General features: G+C 36.1%; 3 protein-coding genes and 1 long non-coding RNA gene across 6 annotated transcripts; 2 read left to right on the forward strand and 2 right to left on the reverse strand.

Annotated features, from left to right (window-relative positions):
• Positions 1 to 293: 293 nt before the first annotated feature.
• LOC147476784 (uncharacterized) lies at positions 294 to 2,315 on the forward strand. The gene is made up of 2 exons (XR_015209362.1): positions 294 to 1,108; positions 1,181 to 2,315. It is a non-coding gene; the product is annotated as an uncharacterized LOC147476784 (long non-coding RNA).
• Positions 2,316 to 4,961: 2,646 nt separating this feature from the next.
• Positions 4,962 to 11,709, forward strand: LOC147476785 (kinase C substrate, heavy chain-like protein). 2 transcript variants are annotated; one of them, XM_086584912.1, is made up of 6 exons: positions 4,962 to 5,118; positions 5,196 to 5,312; positions 5,396 to 5,491; positions 5,589 to 5,738; positions 5,823 to 5,932; positions 11,195 to 11,709. In XM_086584912.1, exons 1-5 carry the CDS (start codon positions 5,010 to 5,012, stop codon positions 5,918 to 5,920), a joined length of 570 nt encoding a protein of 189 aa, XP_086441038.1. In that variant the 5' UTR covers positions 4,962 to 5,009; the 3' UTR covers positions 5,921 to 5,932; positions 11,195 to 11,709. The 2 variants fall into 2 exon arrangements, with proteins under 2 accessions (XP_086441038.1, XP_086441039.1); XM_086584913.1 differs by lacking the exon at positions 11,195 to 11,709 and having other exon boundaries at positions 5,831 to 5,932.
• A 738-nt stretch (positions 11,710 to 12,447) lies between these two features.
• LOC147476786 (ethylene-response factor C3-like) lies at positions 12,448 to 13,575 on the reverse strand. Its single transcript, XM_086584909.1, has one exon. It carries the CDS (start codon positions 13,440 to 13,442, stop codon positions 12,597 to 12,599), a length of 846 nt encoding a protein of 281 aa, XP_086441035.1. The 5' UTR covers positions 13,443 to 13,575; the 3' UTR covers positions 12,448 to 12,596.
• A 2,534-nt stretch (positions 13,576 to 16,109) lies between these two features.
• Positions 16,110 to 20,550, reverse strand: LOC147476787 (ras-related protein RABB1c). Of its 2 annotated transcripts, none has more exons than XM_086584910.1 (6): positions 20,260 to 20,550; positions 20,032 to 20,171; positions 18,198 to 18,280; positions 17,450 to 17,654; positions 17,287 to 17,355; positions 16,110 to 16,471 (listed from the first exon to the last, which is right to left on the reverse strand). In XM_086584910.1, exons 1-6 carry the CDS (start codon positions 20,303 to 20,305, stop codon positions 16,379 to 16,381), a joined length of 636 nt encoding a protein of 211 aa, XP_086441036.1. In that variant the 5' UTR covers positions 20,306 to 20,550; the 3' UTR covers positions 16,110 to 16,378. The 2 variants fall into 2 exon arrangements, with proteins under 2 accessions (XP_086441036.1, XP_086441037.1); XM_086584911.1 differs by having other exon boundaries at positions 17,450 to 17,651; positions 18,195 to 18,280; positions 20,260 to 20,446.
• Between the last annotated feature and the right edge of the window lie 3,453 nt (positions 20,551 to 24,003).

Below are 24,003 nucleotides of genomic sequence, written 5' to 3' on the forward strand. Positions count from 1 at the left end.
AATCCGAGAAGGGTCTAGCCATGACGGTTGTCTCTTGTGCAACTCAAGCGCCTATGTGATTTAGGTGGAGCTCGTGTGTTGGCGTGTAATTGCTCCTATGGATGTCGCTCTAAGGGGGAGATTGTTGGGTGTGTGGATCTCTGTAAACTAGCATTGAAGCATTTTCTGTAAAAAAAACTCCACATATTGATCCAGTCCAATGTGGTTAAGTGGGGACAATATCGATGCTAGTGAGATATGTAGGCCTAACAAGTGGTATCGAGTCGGGTTGGCTGGTGAATGAATAAAACTCAAGGTGTAAAATCCGAAATGTGTCTAGCTGTGATGGTTGTCTCTTGTGCGACTCAGTGCCTGTGTGATTCAGGTGAAGCTCGTGTGTTGGTATATAATTGCTCTTATATATGTCGTTCTAAGGGAGAGATTGTTGGGGTGTGTGGATTGACATTAATAGTCCCACATCGCCAAGAGATTAAACAATCACAAAGTATAAAAGTGCTAAGTATAAAAGTGTGGATCTCTGTAAACTAACATTGATGTCTTTTCAGAAAAAACGCCACACATTTATCCAGCCCAATGTGTTTAAATGGGGATAATATAGATGATGATACTGAGATTTGTGGGCCTAACAATTTAAACAAGTGAGTGAGCATTCTCAAAACATCAGTCTATAGTCTGAAGTGAAAAACTGATAGATGCAATGTTAGCGTGGACACAAAATGAGTTGGTTGTTCGATTTTGGTGCAGTCCTATATGGTGGCTCATGGCTTACTGCTGGGATATTTTATCTCAAATTCTCAATTAGGGGGGCCAAGTGGCCAACAAATGGCCAACAAATAGCAACTTCAAATTCAAACACATAACACCAAGCAGCTAGCTGGACTGATTTTGTTCGAGCGATACCTGCGTGCCTACAGTACAAAATACAAAGTACCGAAATTCAACCTCTCTCTCTCTCGTGTCATTAGCTTATCGTGTACAATATCATTTTCACTGCAGATGAGAAATACTATATATCGAAAGAACTTATCAAGTGCAAAGACGGGTCGAAATTTTTGATAAAATCTTGTCTCAATGATAATTTCTACAGACTGTATATACGACGAACCTGGTAATTCTCCCTTATTCCCCTCTTATTTTTTCGGACGATGTTTAAATTTTGTTTTCATTTTTTCCATTCCAGGAACTTGTCTGTTGAGGTTCATTATTTTTTGGGTCGCTCACTTACTCACACTCAGTGTCAAATGATAGGAGTGATTCAACTGAAGAAAGAACACAGTAAAGGATGTGAACATATTTGAAAATATGAGGTGTAAAACCGTGTTTAACACTTAAGAGCAGCACGAAAGGATGACTGCTAATATAATTGGCATTTCTGTGTACGCTCCATGTTTTCGAAAACAAAATCACATCAGATACACACAAGTTTCTATATCAAATGGCCAAATGCGACATACGAACATATTAAAATTTTTAGACCTCAATTATTGTACGTATACTTTCTTCCGATACAAATTTACAGTCACGCGTCAATGCCAATTAAGTCTTATGGGAGGTAATTGGTACATACGTGTGGTCCCTAATCAAGTCATTCAATCATATAGAGCATCCAAACACTTCCCAAGTTGAAATCTATAAAGAACGAATCATTTTCTTGAATACACATTCAAACCGAAATGACATCACGTTTTCTCTTCCCCATTCTTCTCCTCCTCTTCATTTTACACCCTACTTCCTCAGCAGAGGTGATCAAACCCACTACGTTAATAGACAACGTCTGCAAACAGGTAACAAACTACACTTTTTGTGTCGATACCATCTACTCTGATGACCGTGCTCCAGTTGCAGATAAGTTCCTCCTTGCGCCTATAGTCTTCGGCGCAGCCTATTTCCATGTATCCACTACTCAAGCACATATTACATTGCTGCGTAATGACACCATACTCAGAAAGGATAAACATATAATCAAGGCTCTCTTACATTGTCGTAGCAATTACAGGCAGGCGGATAAGTCCATTTTAGGCGCCTTTGACTTTATAGATTCAGAATACTATATTGATCTGAAGGGCTTCGTGCCTAAGCTTGCTCGTAGTGCAGTTGATTGTGAGAGTGGCTTCAGTAAAATAGGAAAGGCCTCCCCGTTGACAGTGATGAATAAATTCATGAAGGACCTGGCTGATATTATTGCTGTTGTCTGCAAACTTTATATATAACTAGTAGTTAACATTTTAATCATCCAATGTAATATTTTCACAATAATATTCCTAATTCCCTTCTGCATATCTTCCAATAAATCGAAGAATAATGACCTTTGTTTTTATTGATCTTTGATTGAAGTTGCTATTTTGGGTAAGGTAAACATAGTGTTACAGAGAGCATCTAACCAAAAGATTAACGACATTGCAACAATAATTCTAATCTCACAAGCTCAACACTCCATTTTTCTGTGTCATTAATCGGTTCAGTCAACAATGTCAAATATCAACTCTGTATTCTCACTATTCTGTATTGAAAAAAGATATAGATGCAATGTTTGCATGAGTTATGGACAAAAATGAACTGGTGGTTCTGATTTCGGTCCAGTCCACTAAGGTGGCTCATGGCTGACAGCAGGAATATCTTATCTCAATCTTTTTTATTTATTTCTAATCTAAATGCATCAACAATATGGTCAAAAGGACAAGTATTATAGACACCATGTTCGAACCATGTCATTTGACCTGGATAATACTTGCATACACCATTATACAAAATAGCCCAAAATTATAGCGCCTATATCGCGAATTTGAAATTTCTGTGGAGTCAGCACTAGGGGTGGGAATTTGGCCCTAACGAACCTAACCCGGCCCTGACCGACTCGACCCTAAGCTCTATCACAACTAAAGCCCTCACAAAATTTAGGGCAAGGCCGGCCTGGCCCTAATGCCTTCTAGGGCAGGGCTAGGGCTAAGGTTCTAAAACATAGCCCGGCCCTAATTCAGCCCTCATTGGCCCGGCCCTGTTTCACACTTTCACTATAAATACATATACCATAATTGTCCAACTCTTTGTTAAATATTTTCAATTAAAATAACATTGTCCTTTGTAATTTATCACTTATACCCCAAGGGTACTTTTAATAACTTGTCTTATATAACAAAAAACTTGTCAACTTAGCGGCACCTGTGAAGAATAACAATGAAAGCACTAAATTTTAATAAAAAATAAGACTTTATTCCTTTGATCATCAAGTCAAAGTTCAGAATTTATTATTCTCAATTTATTTTCCCACTTACTTCTTATAAATTATATTTTTATTCACATCTAAGCCAAGTCTAGAACTAAAGGTTTCATTTCACACCATTAAAGCGAAGTACAGAGCAGACATTTGTAACATAAAAACCAAAAAACAACTTTTGTTAGAAAAATGGCATTTGTAATCTCAAACTTTTCTCCAACACTTATTCAAAAGCCAATATTTTCATTTACACATACAAAGCTTGAATCACTTTTAAATTAGAAAAAATGTAATATTATATTTGTTTGAATCTATTATGGAAACAATTTATGATATTGGAAACAGTTTAACAACTTCGCGGCCTTTAACCAATTTTATTATGTTTCTTTATATCTATTACTTCTTCCTTTAAAATGATAATATAATTATTTGTCTATGTATTTCAATGTTAAATGTAATTTTAGTGAGGTTTGAGTACAAGGAAGAACAAATTCCGAACTCTCGATGTACTTCAATTCATTAGATTGTGGATGTGTATTTTAAATTGTTGGACTTATCCATGATTATTACTAGATTGGTGGGACTTTAAGTTTGTAGATCATTGTACATTTTTGTAATATAAATGAGTTTTAAAACTGATGTAGTAAAAAGAAGAAAATATATAGGAGGCCCGGCCCTAAAGCCTTTAAAGAGGGCTCAGGGTAGGGTCAGGGCTTGAGATTTAGACTTGTGATCCGGCCGAACCCAGGCGAATCTTATGACTTTAGGGGGCCGACCGACCTTTAATATATCTGAGGGTTTTAAATGTTTTAGAAGGGCCTAGACCTAGCCCATTACCCATTACCCACCCCTAGTCAGCACCAATAACCCATTATTTTTATATAATATACATCTGACACAATCTAATATTGGTGGTGGTTTTGGTTAGGTCACTTCGGATCGGATCGAACAAAGGGCTTTCGGACAAATTTTCAATTTTTTTTCGGATGACAATATCTTTTTCAAATTTGATCTAATTATTTTTTAGATGACAATTTTTTTTCCGAATTTGGAAAGTTCGGAAAATAGGAATTTTTTTGGAAATTTCAGAATCCCCAAAATACGAAAGTAAATCGGAAATTTGAATTATATAATCGGATTTTCTTTTAGGATAACTATTTTTTATCCAGTTAAATACATTCATTTAGCAATCATTTTGAAATTTATTAATTCAGCAAATAACTTAGACCTTTTAACATATTCATTCAGCAAGTTTTTTCTTCATATTAATGCATTAATTCAATAAATAGGAAGATTAGAGAAATTGAGACATGTACTAGAATGACAATGTTGGTTTCTTGAAGTTAGACAATGTTCTACTTCTCTAAGATTTATATTTGATTTGTAAACTATCTGCAATTTTAATTTAGTAACTATATGTAATATACTGCTATATATTAAAAATTCATAAATTAATCGAAAAGCAAATCGAATTTTGAAAACACATCTAATTATGATATAATTATTTTTCAAAAAAATTGGATATTGAAATTTCAAATATCGGAACACAAATATCTTTACTAAATTCGGAAAAATATCATATAGGAATTCCGAAAAATTGGGTTTTCGAAAAAAAAAAAAAAAAAAAAAAAAAGTAGCACATAGTTCGTGTTTTCGTTGATACTGATACATAGAAAAGACTTTCGGCATTACTGAAATTTCAACGAGTATTCCATGACATTTTGGGGGCAGATTAAATTACGGGTCTTGTTCACAATTCTCAGACTCTAAAAACTAGGTGGGCTCTAAAATAAAGATGGAGTACTCCCGCCGGAACGTATTATTAATTTCCCTCCTTTTAGTGGCAATCATCACTCCCTCTTCACTTACTACTATTTCACCTCTTTATGGAATTCACCCACAAGGTTATTTTCTTTTCTCTCTATACTAACATGTTCAATTAGCTTACGTGCCCATTTAGCCAATCTCGTTTTCATTGCAGATGAGAAATACTATTTATCAAAACAACTTATCAAGTGCAAAGACGGGTCGAAATATTTCACGAAATCTCGTCTCAATGATAATTTCTGTGATTGTATCGACGGTACTGATGAGCCCGGTAATTACTATTCAACCCCCACTTATTTTTCAACACTTTTAGTTACAGATAGTAAGTTTTTTTTTTTTTTTTTTTTATTACAGGAACTTCAGCATGTCCAGCTGGCAGATTTTATTGCAGAAATGACGGAAGTAGGCCCCAGTTATTATTCTCGTCTCGTGTTAATGATCACTTGTGTGGTAAACATATTTAGTAATATTAATACATTGCACATTTGGTCAATGTTAAGTTTGACTTGTTGGATTGACTATTTGGATCATGGTCATGCATGGGCAGATTGTTGTGATGGAAGTGATGAGTATGATGGTGGAATCATATGTTTAAACACTTGCTATAAAGATGTTAAGGTTTCAGACAATGTAAATAATGACACAATGCAAAAGTCGAATAGGGTGAGTTTGGAGGATTTTGTTGAGAAACTAAAAGGTATGACACTGTGTAGAGAAAGGGTATAGAGATTTATATGTGTTAGCATTGTATAACTGATTTTCTACTTCTTTTGGGTGTTAGAGTTGAAGATAGTTGTGTTTCTGGAAGTGGCTTTTATTTTGATGGCTTTTCGTCTCTTTCATCGGGGTATGAGGTCTAGAAGAAGATGGTTTCCTTGACGGAGTTTATCTGTGAGTTATCTGCTCTTGTATTTTGTCTGTTTTAGTTGTTTAGTTTTATGGTATATGTAACTTATTGATCACACACACTCAGTCACTCACACTAGCTTTACCTAACGTGCAACGAAGATCCAACAGCCCAGTTACTTTGTCTCACTTCTCTGTGTTTCACCTTTAGACTAATCTCATTACGTGCTGATAGGTGTAAGCATTATACTTTTCGTAGTCATGCCGATAATTGAACTCGGTCTAGAAATTTCAATATAGGAAATTTGTTATGGTACAGGGTTCGGTTCTAGCTTGGGTTATAATGAATATCACTCCTTTACAACAAACCCTTTTGGAATGATAATGAATCAGATCAGGAACCTCCTATTTAGATAACCAACAAGGTTTTGTGGTGTACACTTAAAATCACAGTTGTCCATTCTTGATCCCAGGGCCGGCCCTGAGATTTAAGAGGCCCTAGGCGAGTTCTCAAAGTGGGGCCTTAAGCTTTAACAAAAGAAAGAAAGAAGAAAATTATATAGGCAAAAAAAAAAAAAATTGTTATTTATTTTGAAAGTAGGAGAAATGAAATCTAACCCCACCAAGTCACAAACTAATTACATCAAGTAAAATATCATCGAAAATTTCCCCGTCTCACAGTTTTAGCTGCAAAATCAGTTATTACATTTGCATAGTCAAGCTCCTCTGCCAAAGCTTTTTCAATAGATAGCATAGCTAATCCATTTAATCTATCTTGCGACATGGTCGATCGAAGGTAAGACTTAATCATCTTCAACTTTGAAAAGCTCCTCTCCGCAGAAGAAGCAAGAATAGCGGGTATAGTTAATAATATTCTATAAGCAATCCACGATTTGGAAAGCAACTAGCCCTTAAGTTCAAATGGTTTAGCACTTCAATTGCTTTCTTTCGTCATCCGGTAAAATTTCTTTTCAAGAGTTGCAATTCCAAAAATAACTCTATCCCCGTCAATATCGAAATGTTGTCATGTTTGAAACTCTGCTAAGTTGTCACAAGAAGCCTTTTAAACTATCTCGTCTATAGACTTCAACTTCTCCAAATTAAACAAGAACCCAAAATGTTTCTCATATACTTGAAACTGTTTCAAACCTACTCTTAAGAGAAGAAATAGCTTGGTCAACAATAAAAATGAAGTAGTTGACTCTAAATGATTCTTCAAACCGATGTGGCACCTCTTTATCCGCATTTTCATCAAATTGTCTCTTTCTACTTAATGATACGTTTTTCATTTTAAAAAAATAGGCTCAATTTGCATAGCACTTGCAACTTCTTTTTAGCTTCTATCATTGCTTCTTCAAATCCGGTTTCTCTATACTTTTCAAAAAAAGAAATCAACCTTTGCAGTTCACTAATAGCGACATCAATCTGCATATCTTGGTTTGTAAGAGTTTGCTAACAACATTAACACCATTCAATATCGTGTGCCAAACAATCATACCAATCAAGAACTCAAAATTCTCAATATCATGTGTGGCTAGAGACTTCGGCTTCACTCTTAGTTTTGGATCATCACTAGTATCCATTAATTCAACTAAAGCATCTCTTATCGTGGAGCTTGACTTCTAATCGCTTTAACACTTTCCACACGACTTTCCCAACGTGTTTGTGACAATGCCTTCAAAGTAAGATTGGGACCTCTTTTCACATGTTCTTTGAAAACTTCCCACCGCTTTTGTGAAGAAGAAAACAATGTATATACACGTTGCACCACTCGAAAAAAGGACACGCGACTTTAGAGCAAGAGTTAGCCGTATCACACAATGCAAGATTTAGACTATGGCAACCACATGGCGTATAAAAAGCTCTAGGATTTATTTCGAGCAATCTTTTTTGTACGCCTTTGTGTTTGCCTTTTATATTAGATCCATTGTCATAGCCTTGTCCCCTTACATCATTAATATCAAGTTGAAGAGTGCTTAATCTGACTTTCACTCATTAAAGAGTCCCAAACCCGATGTATCGCCCACCTTCATAAATTCTAAAAAGAACTCTTCAATCTTAACTGGATTTGTTGAGACATCCACACATCGTATCACCAGCGACATTTGTTCTTCATGGCTTACATCTGGAGTGCAATCAAGAATAACTGAAAAGTACTTAGCCGCTTTAATTTTCTTAAGAATTGCATTTTTCACCTCACCTGCAAAAAAAATTATGATAACTCTTATAGTAATAGAATGTCACGGATTATCTACCCAAAAGAAAATGCATTAATAACGCCACCGCTAACATCCGAATTAGTTCATTTCAATGTTGTGGCCAAGATAATGATAGTGAATTTCATGACTTTCAATACGTCGGATGTGCTCTTGCAATATTGGATCAAATTCGCAATCATTTCAATCATGCTCAAAAAATGCCGTTGTTTTCTTCCTTAATCTTCTCATTGTCCCCTGAAATGCCAAAGTATTTTTAGCAAGAGCTTTCACAAGAGCAAGTATCCCTCAATAATAGTTGTCTCCAATGTTCTTTTTCTCGATTGATTTGTTGTCGCACACTCTTATCGATTGTTTCATTCTTTCCTAACCTATTTTCTAACTCACACCAACTATTCAAGTGTCTTTTGTGCTCAAAGACTTTGTTCATGTTTTTGAAGCTTTTCACCAAGATTTTTCCAATTTGAACATCCTTCACTATCCAATTGAGAAAGCCTTCCTCGTTGCTTGAATAACTTACAACAAAAACAAAATACCCCGCTTCTACCGAATGAGAATAAACAAGCCACTTTCGATCCTCGCTTCAAACCATTATCCATCGCCGCGACATAGTGAAAGGTTGAAAAATGTCTACCTTCATCATCTCTAGGAAAATCAGTATAATATTGTCTCTTATTGGACCTTTTTAGACCAAGAAATCCCTATATTTCGATCAATCTTATCCCAATTTTTGGATCAAAATAGTTTGTCGGTCCATATTCTCCATTCTCATTCATAGCTTCATTAGGTTCTTCTTGACTTTCAATATTCATTGTCTCTTCATCTTCAAAGATTTACTCTCTCTTCTAATTCAACATTATTCATCTCCTCTTCGGCTTCAACATTTGATCTTTCTTCAAATTCATCATTCCCCCTCTCGTCATGTTCCATATTCACTATATTTTCAAGCTCCTCATGCTAACATCTTCATTAGAAGTCTCTATTTGTCCACTAGTAGAAAGAAATTTAAGAATACTTCCCTTTGAGATTGAAATGAGTTCTTCTTGTTTTGCTTCTTTTTCTCTTAGCACTACCCGATGGATATTTTCTAGCTACTCATGATACTAACCACTCAATGAGAATTTGAACAACAAAGACTAGCAAGTCGGACAACTAGCTTAGAATACTTTTCAAACTTTTGAGTCATTCAAGATATAGCATACAGAAAACGAAAAATTCAATCAAATTCATGTAAGATTATTGCTATGAAAAATTCAATCAAATTCATATAAGATTATTGCTACAAACAATTCAATCAAATTCATCCAATTTAAAAAGAAAAACAATAAATAGAGAATTGAGAAGGGTTAAGGGAACATACAAAGCATGTATATTGGGAGCACCTCTGCTAGCGTAGTAGTCTTGTTTGTAACTCCTCAAAGACTAGGTTCTCTCTTCTATTTATTTTTTTTAGTTTCTCTGTTTCTTTTAAACTAACCTTAAACCCTTAGTTTTTTTTTAAAATAGAAAATACCGAAATAGGAAACCTCCAGGAGACCGAATATAACCGTAAGTTTTGAATTAGTTTTGTTTTTTTTTGGCTGACCGAATATAACCGTAAGGTTTGAATTAGTTTTGTTTTTTTGTTGGCTGGGCTTAAATCAGTTGGGTCAATTGGTTTTGGGTCAATCTAATATTTGGGCTTTTATTTCTTTAAATCAGTTGGGTCAATCTAATATTTGGATATAGGCTTTATTAGATAGTGGGTGGAGAATTAGGGGCCTTTTTTTTTGTCAACAAGTGGGGGCCCTAGGCGGTCGCCTAGTTGGCCTTGCCCCAGAGCCGGCCCTGCTTGATCCCTTCGTAGCTGTGTTGCATGGGTACGGGACGGAGTGTCTGGTTTGGACACGGGTACGACGATTTGGACACGGCGAGAGATCTGAGAATTAGGGTCTGTTTTGCTTGTGTCCGTGTCCGTGTCCGTACCCGTGTCCTGCGGACACGGGTACGCGATACAGAGGAAATTAGGGCGTACCCATGCAACAGAGCTTCGTAGCTACTTGATATTCAGCTTTCTTTGATTTTTTTTTCCATGTTCCTCTTAGATTTATCTAGCAATCAAACTATCTCATACTTCGGGTCAAGGAATAGAGAGGATTCTATAGACTGATTCTATCCACAACTACACTACCCTTTCAACAGCAAGCAAGCTCTAGATTTCAACATAGGTAGGGCTATGTAGACTCCCTTTTCTGTAGGCCACAAGGAATTGGGTACTTGAATCTCTGTAGGTTGTTCCAGCACCATAGGATCTGGGTTACCTCTTGCCACACTTCACAATTGATTTTTGAGTTTTTTTATTCCTTGTTGTGGAGGAAGTCAGTAATACTCCTTGATATTAGGTGATCTTCTAATGTCTGGTGATTCTGGTCTGTGCTCCCTTTGAGCTCATGCACATTGTTCTTCTTACATCCCCTAGATAGAGATCCCATTGCGGTTATGTACTTGACAATTTTATTTTTTTTGCAAAACAGCATATCCACATTTCTGTTACCAATGACCGCTCTGAGACTCCTCCAGATGCAACCAGAAAATGTCGAGTTACAACGATGTTTTACAAGGAACCCACCTTTGTAGGCTTGTCATGTGTGTAATACTGCGGCATGTACCTGAATTTGTCAGCCACCTATCTCCATATGTCTAGACCTGTCAATATCAAAAGAAGATGGTTTAACATCTCCACCTTTACATTGCAATGTTATCATCTGGAAGCAAAGCCTTACTCCTTTTCTCATGACAGTCTGATAAGTGACTTCAAAGTTGTGAAGTAATTTCCATACTGTACTGGAGAGCGTAGGGTGTATATATCTGTTCTACACCTTAGAAGCCCATTGTACTCTGTTTCACTTGTTCCGAATACATTCAAAGGCTGAAGACAATGAGGGGTTCACCCTTGAGACAATCCTTAGATTAGAAACCATTTTCAACACTATTTGAATTCGTTACTTTTGCGTTATATCCTCGTTTTGTGGCTTCTAGAGACAGTCTATGTTAGTTTTTTGTAACTAAATATGAATGAAACCTGAGCAACAATCAAACAATATATCTGTAGGTGAGTTTTCCTACCCAGACAATCTTCAACAGCAACTGGCTCCATTCAATAAAGATAAGCACCAACAGTCGAAGACTCTTTGGACGTCCTACTTCATTGCAAAGCCAGCTACTATGAGATTCTTCTACCTCCACATTACTCTAAAGTCTCAAGATGGACATTTCCATGTGCTCAGTCACAAGGTATGTTCTTACCTATGGTTGGAGTCTTACTTCCCCTCTTGAACAACTCCCCCAAAAGGCTCTGTCCTGTTGCCGTCACAAGGCCCAGATGCAGAAATACTGAGCCACATTTTTCGTTACCGTACTCGATTGATACGATAGTATGTACCACTCAATTTTCTATTCAGTATTAACATTGCTCAGTGACTCATGGAGTTTTGGAGTATATGCCCTTGTACACCATTTTCAAATATCCTCCATACAGAACAGGCGAATCATATCACTGCCTTTGATAATACGGTTAACTTGTTAAGAATGATTTCTTTCATGATATCCTAAACTTCCCTTGTGTTGTCTACTTGTCTTTCTCAAAATTGATATTGGATATATCAAAAGTATGCCAAACTCTTTGAACGTCTTACCTATCCAGAGAAAGGAAATATTGAGCTATTCTAGACTCCGGACATCCTTTTAGTTGTTACTAGGATTGGTATCCATGTATTAGGTCAGCATTGGACCTATATTGGCTGTCTTAAATCTCATTGCATTCTTGGACCATTTTCCAATTCTGAAAGTGGTTAATTTATTTTTATTTTTCATATAAGTGCAACTAAATGGGAATTCTGAATAAAAGTACTTGTCTTCATCGTGTGCTAGCCAGGTATTATGATTAAATTATAGACTGTTTTGTACTGTCTTCTGTATTTTTTTTCTTTGAATTAGATGCTCATAAAGGGATTGGAAAAATATGTGGTTGAATTGAGAATGAAGAACAAGTTTTAAGTTGTTCATATGGTATGATAGACCCAGATGGAAAATATATGATTATGCTTCAAGTTTTACTTGTTTATTTATTTTTTCTAAATTATTGCGTTGTGACCAATTGTTTCTATACCTTTCTTTATTTAGGTGCACTTGCGTGAAAAGTTGGGAATATGGTAGTTCATAGCAAGAACAATTGTAGAAATAGATTCGAACAGCTACATTTGCATGCACATATAAGGAATGTGCTAGCATAAGACTGTTCAATGAGAAAAAAATATATACCTTACTAGAAGAATTACCTGTAAAAACAAACAATACCGCATGACCTAATTTAATCTGGACATTGTAGAGTTTAAAAGAATGTTTACACACCACATATATATGCAGTTAAAAGCTGCACTACCTAAAATGTAAGGACAGAGTAATACTAAGTTCTGTTGTTTATCTTCTAACTCTGCTAGATGTTCTAGATTCTGTTATTGAGAAGACAGCAAACTTTCCAAGTAATCATTCCCAAGGTCCTGAAACTCCACAACATCCCCTCGGTTTCTGATAACGTCGTTCATGGTTGTTACTCGCTTCCGTGTTGGTTGTCCGACCATCATCTCATCCCAAAGGTCGCATTCACGTACAGCTCTTTTAAGAGGATTATAAGTTGCGTCAGGGTACAAGGTAATTGAGTTGGGATAGCCATTATGACCTGTAGTATAACTTTCTTGAGAAGATTTGGGCATGTAGTTCAAATCCTTCCCCGAATAAGCACTGCCTAAAGCCTCTGCAACCATCTCCAGTGGGAAATTTAGAAACGTCCGAGGTCCTCTCATTCTTAAAGCAGCTTTGTCATAAGCTAAAGCAGCTTCTTCAGCTGTATTATATGTCCCAAGCCAAAGGCGAACGCCTTTTCGAGATGAGTCCCTTATCTCTGCTGCATACTTTCCCCATGGCCTCCTCCTTACCCCTCTGAAATGTCTGGTGGCCACCTTCTCTACTTTCACTGAATTTGATTTTGCTGTTGAACTTCCCTGACTGAGTTCTGCCTCAGTGTTACCAATCTTTTCGATGTTGTTTGGAGGTATGATACTATCAAGCAATTCCTCCCAACTTTCAGTTCCCATAGAAACCCATCTCCCAAGACTTGGGATCCGTGTTAGATGTCCCATAGTCCCATCTCTCCCATCAAGACAAGGCAGTTTGTCCCAACTCTGAGATGAGTTAGGCATCTTGCCTGCTCCTTCACCTGGCACAGTTTTGCCAATGAAGTTGGCCCACACATTTTCGAGAATTGCCTCAGGTGCTGCTCCTTGCCCTATTTCAATAGCCATATTTTCAGGTTCCAAAGCCAATCACCAGAGTTCGTAAAATGGTTTAGTGAATGGAAAAGGAGATTTAAAGAGCATACGGAGACGTGACTGTCTTAACATACAGCTTAGCATTTATCTTATGTTTTTTGAATGAGATACCAGTAAGAAACTTGTGTTTTAAGCTACTGACCAGCTCAATTCGAGGAGGATTCTGAGATTCAACCAATAGAAGAATGATGATGGTTATGTTAATTAAGGTTTTTAGTTTGACTTGTGTGGTATCAGTAATCATTTCTGCCATTTAATTTCCTTAAAAATTGTCATATCTGAATACTTAACTGTTCCTCCCTCCTGCAATTCATGTTTAATTAGATAAGGAACATTGAGATGAAGAAACAGGAAGCTTGTGAAATTATAATTGAGTTCTATATTATTTATTGTGCAAGTTGTTGCCGCACTGTCAAGGATAAGAATTGTGCAAAGACATGGTTTATGAGGTTGATAACTGTTAATTTATAATTACTTCAAATAAGTAGCTTTAGAAGTTGGCTTTCTTTTCCGTGCGATTTACTGGGATTTAAAGTCAAAAGGTACTGCTCTTTACAAAACATTCCCCTTTTTTGCTAATAGTTTTGAGAGTGCTAGTTTTTTTTATTGAAACTTGTAGGATACTTTGGTGGTATTCTACGAGTATACATAGCTTACTATCTACATCTGTTCTTGCTTTTTTACCAGAAGAAAACCCGATGGTTGAAATATCAGTTTGGAAATAGTGTTTCAGCCATGAGTCATCTGATCAAGTGCAGTCTTTGAGATAACTTGAAGAACCAGTGCTATTATATCCTTTTGACCAATCTTTGCTCCAGGGAATATCCCTTGTTGCGCCTAGAAATAAGCTCTTGATCGTCCTTGGAGTGAAGCTCTCGTCTCATGCACTTTACTGCGTGAAAATATTAACTAATAGTCTAATACAAGGTTTGACAATTTAAATGCCTATGTTTTTCCCTCCAGAATGAATGATTTGGATTATGGCACAATTACACATCTTTCCTTCGGACTTGGGTAATTCTTTGGATTTGCAAAAGATGAAAATCTCATTGCAGTTCAACTATGTTTTTGCTCATGACCTTAGGATCTGTAGAGTATCGATATTGATACAATGTAATGGATCCAACGCCGTCGTTCATGGTTGGATGCATAGATTTTTGCCTATAAAAGAAAGTACAAATCTAGCGTAGAAGTGTATTCAATACTAGAACTGTGAAATGCTGCCAAACGATTCACCTTTGCCACATCATCTGATCGTGTACGACATTTGATGATGACTGTGGCAATGTAGATAGACCAAGTCTGAATTCTTGGATCCCAGTATTTCCACCATTGTCAAATGTGGAATGGGACGCCAGTCACGCCACACGCTTCATCACATAATGATGGAAAGGATCGCTTGAAGTTGAATCAAGATGATATTATTCTCCAAATTCATTGTATGTGGGCTTGCAGGAAAGCCCAAAATAACCCGGTCAAATGAGTGATATCTAGACTGTCATGGCTTAATTAATCCAACTTTACTTGCAATTGCTTAAGTTTAGTGCATATATTTTTGCTTGTATTGGCAGGAAGAGATGTCAGCTTCGCGTAGATATCCCATATGCAGGCTGGACTCTTGATGAAAGATGGCAGCTAATATGTATAAAATGTGCATATACACAACTGAGATCTTCTCCCACAATGCGGTAAGAATGACCAAGTATAAAAATGAGACTGTTTTTCTTTTTCCAATATTGATAAATTTTGCGCTAGAAGGGGCTTGAACCTCCGGACGTTGTGGTTAACAGCCACACGATCTAACCAACTGAGCGTGTATTCCAGACTTCCAGCTTTGTTAAGCTTAAACTATTTTTCAGGAAACTGAGATCTTCTCAGTTCCTACACAATTTAACTCCTCACATAAGATCAACTACAGTTTTATTGGCATAGTCATATATAGATATGGGTATTTGATTATACTGACGGCTTGGCATTTTGAGCAATTAAATCCTACGGTTAAGTAAACTATACGAGAGATTAAGTTAGAAACTTAAGAGTCATGGCTAGCGCAGCATGGGACAATATATGTCAATAATAATGCTTAAGCTTTGAGGTGAACATTTTCACTGACAGAAGGAGACTGACTGTTAGCCTCAAGGTGCTTTGTGAAAGACCCTACCCGCTACTTGTGTTTCCTCTATGGATTTCAGATAAAAACTAAAATCTGACAGAATTTTTATAACCCAATTGAGACATTATAATAGGACACCAAGAGATCTAAGATACGAAGAGCTACGTGTGTTGTGTTTTTCTCTCGATAAAGAAGAAGAGCTGTGTAGGATTCATAGATAGTTGGCAGATTGACTCCAACAGTAATAGCCCAGTCAATATACGAATGGAAAGATGGAGATGAGGTACATGGTTGTTCACTGGTAAAAACACGTCGATTCGTCCCTTTCCAAATCTTCCGCAAGATGAAAGAATGTGCTATGGGCCCACTCTAAAGAACGGGTGCTAGCTTGGGCAATGATACAGCCTAAAGTCACGAAATTTAGCCGAACTCGTTCTCAAACTAATGGGCTTGCTTGACATTTCTGGAAAAGATATTCTGTGTTTAAAGATTAAACTATTGAAAAGCTAGGGGAATAAGAAGATTGCTAAAGGTTCGAAGAGACTGACGAGCCTGCATTAGATCATATATTCATGTACTTTTTACAATGAATCAGGCTTAGGTACACTTAAACCCAGTTTAACGGGAAAAAACAAAAAAAGATGTACAAATATCGAATTTACTTTGCATATTTTTTCACACTTCATTAGTTCAAATCTTTAAGAAAGAAAGCGTCTTATAGGTTCCAATCAACAAAAGAACAAGGGAGGTAACACAATAGAGAAATAGAGAGATTCTGTAAATAGGTACACAAACTTTAACTGCAACAGCCCCCTGCCTGGGAAGCAGAGCCATCTCTCCCACCCGAAGGCCCGGGTATTCCTCCATATCCAACTTTAATTCCATAAGACTGCACATATGAACAAAAGCACAAATATCAGTTGCGCAGTCTATACAAATGACATTTGGTATTTATTAGATAATTTAACAAAAGGCCTCATTTGAGGTTAAGCAGGAAAAACTACTCCATTCATTCTTGGTTCCAAGATAAGAGTTAGTCAGTGAGGTGCAAACCAACATAAATTTAATCATAGATTGTAATCCACTTATTTATCAAATTGACATTTTCAAACGAACCTGTGCAGCTAGCTGGATCGTTACTTACCACACCACAGAGAGTATTCAAATAAAATTACTTAACTATCAAACTTTAGTTTTCCTTTAGGTTATAACCCTTTTCTTTCACATATGGTTTTTTGACTTTTTCACTGTAATACTCTTGCAAAGAACTCTCTGGGTCTCTGTCTTAAAGAGAACTTTTCAAAAAATATACCCATTACACATTAAAACATCGGTCATAAAAAACCACCATTCTTTTTCTATTTTTCAAATCTTTTGAAATCTCCACGAGTATGAGAATTGAACCCAGGACCTTGAGTATAAAACAACCCTTCCCCCACCACACACACACCACATAATCCTAATAGCAATGCACAAGCAACACTTTCAATTTTTTTAAACAAAACAAAAGAATATAATATAACAAAATAAAGATATCTAATAAACACATAAGCAATTCAAATCCACTTTCTCATGCAGTAAACATCCGAATGTTTTCCCTGGAAAAAGTATTTGCTTTTCAAACTACATTTTCTACTTTCCCCAACATGATCATCGAAATAAATTTGTCATGTTAAAGTGTTCAACTTCAAATATAAAACTAACCTCATTTGAAACATCGAAAACTCCATCTTGAATCTTCTTGTAGATTGTAGCAGCTGTGCTTATAAATGCCTGAGTAACAGTTAACACTTTTAGTAAATAGAATAAGGAAAATACAATGGCAAATTTTTAGAAAAAGTTGCTTGGATAGCAGTCCATTTATTACCTCTTCAACATTTTGAGCAGTTTTTGCAGAGGCTTCCATGAATATCAATCCATGCTCCTTGGCAAACTGTTCACCTTCCTCCGTGCTCACAGCTCTTCTGTGAGCAAGATCGCACTTGTTTCCAATGAGCATAATAGTCATGTTCGCATTTGCATGCTGCCTCGCATCTTCCAACCAGCTAGCCAAGTGGTTGAAAGTTTCCCTCCTGGGAGAAACAAATAGTATTAGAATAGCAGTGACTAAAAATATAAAATGGAGAAAATCCAATCTTATAACTCTACTTTACACCCTTGTGGCTTGTGATATACCCATGACACAGGTTGTGGTTGTTATTTGTTTTTCTATTTTTTGGGTTGGAAGCTGGGATAGATAATAGTCAATAGAAATAAAGGTTATAAAACTAAGAGTTCTAAACGACAGCTTACAACATGAAGGCCAAAAGAGAACAGGTGGCAACTATGGCATTTGATTTAATCATGATATTAAACATATTTGCAAGTATTATACCAAAATAATTATAATTTTTCAATTCACATGAATTAAAGAAGAATAAAGTTAATAATCTATTTTTCACACACTTTTCTGAAAAGAAATATTAATTGTAATATATTTTCTCAACAGTAAATTTTAAAAGAAGAGTTCTACCTTAAGGTGCATAATTTGGTCAATTTCTATCTGCTAGGAGGATGATTTATATGATTAAGCACAGTACAACACTGATCAACTCTAAATCATAAATAAGGACTGCCTGGTGATGTCATAGACCAGAAGAGCACCAGCAGCACCCCTGTAGTAGGACCTTGTAATAGATCGGAAAGACTCTTGACCAGCCTGATGATTTGCATAGAAACTTCAGCACAGAAATCAAATGCAAGTGAAATATTAAAAATACTTAAATTTGTTAGCACAACTCTGCTAAAGTAGCTTGATTGTTATGCATAAACCAGTAGCACAAGGATGCACATTGCACATAATAAGACCTAACTGACACGGATAGGTGTGTCCGTGATCCCACACGGATATGAAGTGTCCGGACATGGCTTAACTATAAAATATTGAGGTATATCACATACAACGGTCCTATATCGTCCATTTCGAACACGTGGATATGTATCCGACAATTTTAAAAAAAATATGGCGTGTCCATGAAAGACATTCTACATTTTGTTTATTTGTTACTTTATTATATTTATGCTTTTTTGGGAAAGAAAACATTCTGATTTTCTGATTTTCCTATCATCTCTGAAGAAGAATATGATTTTTGAGATAATCTTATCCTTTAATTGCAAATCCATATTATAGTTTCTCTACCATAACAGTTTCTCAACTAAGATGAATTATGCTGTAATAGCCCAAAGCCCCAAAGGCAGATAAGGACCCTCTTGTGCTTCAACTCTTGGGGTAGATCACCATAGACTGTTTGGATTTCTAAAGCAATTGGTCACAGTCCTACTGATATACAATAATATTATCATACAGATTCATTTGTCTTCCTGATTCTTCTTAATTCACTTTTTCACTGGTCGATCAGTAAAACTACAGAAGTGAACTTATTGTACGAAAGAGGATCTGCAGATTTTCTTTAACCTGTACACCAGACATCAAGAGTAAAGACTACACCCAATGGTCAATACAATAATGACAACAGAGAAAGTATCCATGTAGGTGGAGAAACCCAAAGAGAAAAAAATAAAAGGATGTCATAAAACCTATGTAACATGGACACGCCATATTTCAAAAAAACTCTGCGTCAGATACGTATCCACGTGTCCGTGTTGGATACGTATCGGACACATTGTATGTGATATACCATTATTTTTATATTTAGTCATGTCCGACACTTCGTGATCTGTGTCAGATATGGAATCACCTATCTGTGTCAATGTAACTTAGCATAAAACAAGTTATAAAAAGATGGCACAAAATGATTCAAAAGCCTAAAACAAGAGACCTTTAGAAAAAGGGGATCCCATATGAAAGCTTAGGGAACAAAGGATGCCCTCTCAGATGGTGTAAAGGCTTCACCGGCGTCTTTACTAACAGGATTCAATGACTGAAGTAGACTAAGATACACTACAATAGCATACTCTACTAAAACAACAACACAACTCTCTCTGGTGGCTAAGGCTTGAATGAAAAAGATGGGTTTAGGTCTCTGTAATTGGTTGGACAACATCTAGTTGATTCCCTTATTAATAAAATATTATGCTTAAAGGAAATTTTAATCTTCTCACCTTAGGATTTGATTAAGAACAAGTTTATCCCATACAAGTATCTGGCAAGGACAACCTGAAACATCCTCCAATAACATGTCCGCATTGCCCTTCCAGTCTTAACAGGGATGCCATTGTGAAGCCTAATAAACAATTTCCACAAATATTCCACCTCATATTATTCGGCTCCTCCACCAAAGTCAGAATCTATCAGGTGAATCATCTTAACAAATGATCCCACACTCTCTATAACTAATCAAACTATCTCCTATCCCCTCCCAAGTAACAATGGTCCAAATCGCATAAATAAACAAGTAGACTGAATTATTTAATATAAATAAATGATATAGAAAAGAGAAAGAAACAAACCGTATCCCAGATTTGAAGTTTAATAGGCTTGTTATCAATAGTAATCATCCTAGCTCCAAATTCAACGCCGATAGTTAAATCATGTACTGGTTGGAACCGTTTGTCGGTGAACTGTAGTAACAAACATGATTTTCCCACTCCTATATATATATATATAAAAAAACAATTGAATAAATAAACAAAATATTAAAATAAATCATCTGTGGGAGAATTGAGGGAGTTAGTTACCAGTGTCGCCGATGATTATGTACTTGAAGAGGTAAGCGTAAGACATCTGTTTTTTTTTTTTTTTACTTCGATTTGATTAATGATCAGCCGAGGTTGTTTTTTTTTTTGTTTAAAGAATGGAGGAGAGAGAAAGTGTTTGGGGGTGTCTTAGTTGTGTTTCTCTCTTTTTTTTTGGCTTTGCTGTCTTTTTTGTTACAAAACAAAACAAACTCTACTTATTATCGAAGTTACCTTTTCTTTCTCACGCGGTCTTCGTCAGTTCAGATCTATTTCCACGCCAACTCTAATATCGATTACTTCTCGGGTTCGGGTACCCAAATACCCCAATACTCAAGTTTCGTCCATCTAACTTCGACACGTGGCCAATCAGCTAATTTTTGAAAGTTCGTTATAGATGTTGTAATTTTGGAAACAATTGTTTACTACAAGTGACTGAACAGAGGGGATTACGTACAAGTATGATTTGTAACCCATGCGAATGAACTATTGGTTATTTATTATTTATTGCAAATCTCAAACAACTAATTTCTTACTTTATAGTTTATCCATAGTCACGTAAGAGGCTACTCTAATTTCGTAAAATGTTAACATGAACAAGTATACTAAGGTTTTGGTGCAATTTGCAGGCCTACTTGTTCATCATCTTCTCAATATTGTCGCTCCTTCCCCATAAAATTTTGATTTCAAGGACCAAATAATGTAGCCTATGTGATAATACGAGTTCATTATATGGAACATGTTTGGAAACCTAAAAACAAGTCCACTTGGGTGCTATATGTGCTAAATGCCATATAAATATAACACCCCAAAAATTAAAATGTCATTCTAATAGAGCTGTTAGAAGGTTCTTAAATTTGGTCGGTGTGATAAACCCAACCAAAATTTTGGCATTGTCTAGCCGCTGTCATAACAAGTTTCGAGAGACGGACAACATAGTTTCTGTCGTCTGTATATTAAATTTTGACAGACGACATAAATTTCAACACAAGTTATAAACTAATGGATAGACGACAGAAACTATATTGTTCGCATCCATTTAGCACTTCAAAACACAAAAGAGCAATTGGAATGAAATTCAAGTTTTGGTCCACCATATTTGGCGAGGCAAGATAAAAACCCTAAAAATTCTATGTGGCAAGGGTTTAATAGCTCTTTTTATAGCAGTCCAACATTGGACTTGCTCTAACAATCATTTGTGTTACGAGAGCCAATTTGTGGACATACATGATTTTCTTGTCCACAGGACATCAAATCCTCATTGGTCCAAGTCAGCAAATTTTGCTCATGGGATCAACATTTAACCACGTGAGGCGTAAGGACACCAAATATTTACTAACAATAACAAAATAAAATAAATAAAACTCGTTATTTAGGAGGATATTATTTGCCATTCAGAAAGGACTTGCGGTGCAACTTGTTGCACGTTTGTTCCAATTATTTGTAAAACTCGTTATTATAATCAATAAAATTTTCACTTCAAAAAAAAAAAAAAAAAAAAAATCCCCAACCATCCTCTCCATGGAAAAAAGACATGATAATCTAGAAAAAATGATTGAATACATTATGTGTTGTTGATTGAAGCCTCAAATGTTTACTTAAAACTTTGAGATGGGGTTGTCTGAGGCACTGAGCTAAATTTTCAAGTTGTTCTTTGTGACTCCATTAATGAACCACCTAAGCTTAAATTTTCTCTTCTCCAGAAATTCTCTATTTTGAATCAATTTTCATGTGGAGACGGGAGAGATTCTCTTATCGAAATCAATTTTCCAATAGTCTATCTCCGGATTGATGAATTAAGTTTATTTTCTACTCAATCTCCCCACAACACAATGTAATTCTTATAAAATCTGAATAGAATAACAAAAATTTATATGCCTAATATGATGAATATTAACAAATCCACTAAGACAAAACCAAAACTTGCTATGTATGATGGTGTTCATCCTGAAAATTTTGAATTGGACGGAGGGAGAAAATGTGCATCATGGGTTTCCTTTTTAGTTCTTTCCATTTTTATTTCTTTGATTATATTACTTTTCATTTGTTAAAGAGAAAAGGCTGACGTGGTTAAGTGTTGGTCCCATGTACAAAATTTGCTGACATCGTGGACCAATGATGATTTGATGTTCAATCATTTATGTCCGCAAATTAGCTATTTTTGTAACACTTGTATAGGTGTGGCTAGGGATTCATTTTTGCAGTAATTTTTGTAACGCCCAGTTTGCTTCTGGCCTAATCGGTACACGACATGTGTAAAGTCAACAAAACAAAAACTAAAGTAAAAACGGGTGTTGTTCTCACTTAACCTTCTTCCTACTTTGCCTTTTCCTCCCTCTCTACTGCCACAACCAATCAGTTCGCCACCACCTCTTTTTTTTTAGTTATTACCACTTTTTCTATGTTGCTCAATAAATTAAATTATCGAGCATAACAAAGCGAGATCATTTGCATCACTAAATTAGTTAATGAAGAACTCATTTGCAATAATAATTGTAAGTGAAGATGGAGGCTTAGTACAATGGGCGGTTGGATTTGATAATTGGAAAGAATAAAGAGAGGAGAGAGAAAGAGAGGTATGGAAAAGAAGGTGGTGGTGGATCGGTAGGTTGAGGTAGAAGGAGAGGGCAAAATCAGTTGAGGTGGGAGAAGATTGCAAAATAGGAAGAACATTAATAGAGAACAATACTCATATTGATTTTAGTTTTTGTTTTGTTAGTTGTACATATGTTTTGTTTTGATTAGGCCTGAAGCAAACTAAGCATTACCCAAATTTACCCAAATTGCAGCAAAAAACTTCACCGAAGAGAAAAATAAATAAAAAATAAAAAATCACTAGGCACTAGTGGTGTATCGTCAGCACGCAATCTAATGTAGTCATGTCTGGCATAACTGCAGCCACTAATGTAATCCTTTCGAATAAGATATTTTTACAAGAAATGGGGCTCAGCCCCTTGGTTTTAATCCAAATGAGTGTAAACTCCTTCCTATCGGCCCATATCACATAACTCCTGTCACGCCCCGAGACCCAACACACATCCCGAGGACGTGGAATGAATCTCGAGGCCGACACCTATCCAGATTTCTACCGAAATTTCGGCAGAGTTTCCTTTGTTTGATCGACATTCATAAACCCTAAAACCTGTCATAAACCTGTCATAACCTGTCATAAACCTGGAAATCCTAAACTACAACCTTCCAACAACATATATATGTAACTCAACCTTCTAAACAACATTATATACATTCACCCACTGTTTAAGTCTAACTGCTACTCAAATACATCAAATAAATACATCAAAAAGAGCGGAGCTCTCTATATATACAACCAAAATGGCTAAACTATCTCTATACCACCCAAAATAGGAACTTGACTCCGTCCTCGTCAAGCATAAGGGGAATCCTCCTAAATCCCCATAACCCTCATCGCTAGGGTTAGGAAAAGCCTCCTCAAAGAATCGCTCGTCGAAATGTTAAGTAGGATGAGCAACAACTATGCCCAAGTAGAAACATACATAACCAATAAATAGTCTACTTTGAAAACATTTAAAACATGCAGGGGTTTCTATAATAGTATTCAAATATTGTGACTATGTATATATACATCACTAACTAGCGTAAATCATCTCGACATGCTTCTTTGATATACAAAATATAGTTTTTCACAATCATCATACAACTATTGGGGGCCGTGATCCTATTAGAATGGTGGGTACGACCGGTAATTTTAAACCACAGCAATCTCGG

The sequence above is a fragment of the Coptis chinensis genome, chromosome 9, assembly GCF_015680905.1.
Source record: "Coptis chinensis isolate HL-2020 chromosome 9, ASM1568090v1, whole genome shotgun sequence".
Lineage (NCBI taxonomy): Eukaryota > Viridiplantae > Streptophyta > Magnoliopsida > Ranunculales > Ranunculaceae > Coptis > Coptis chinensis.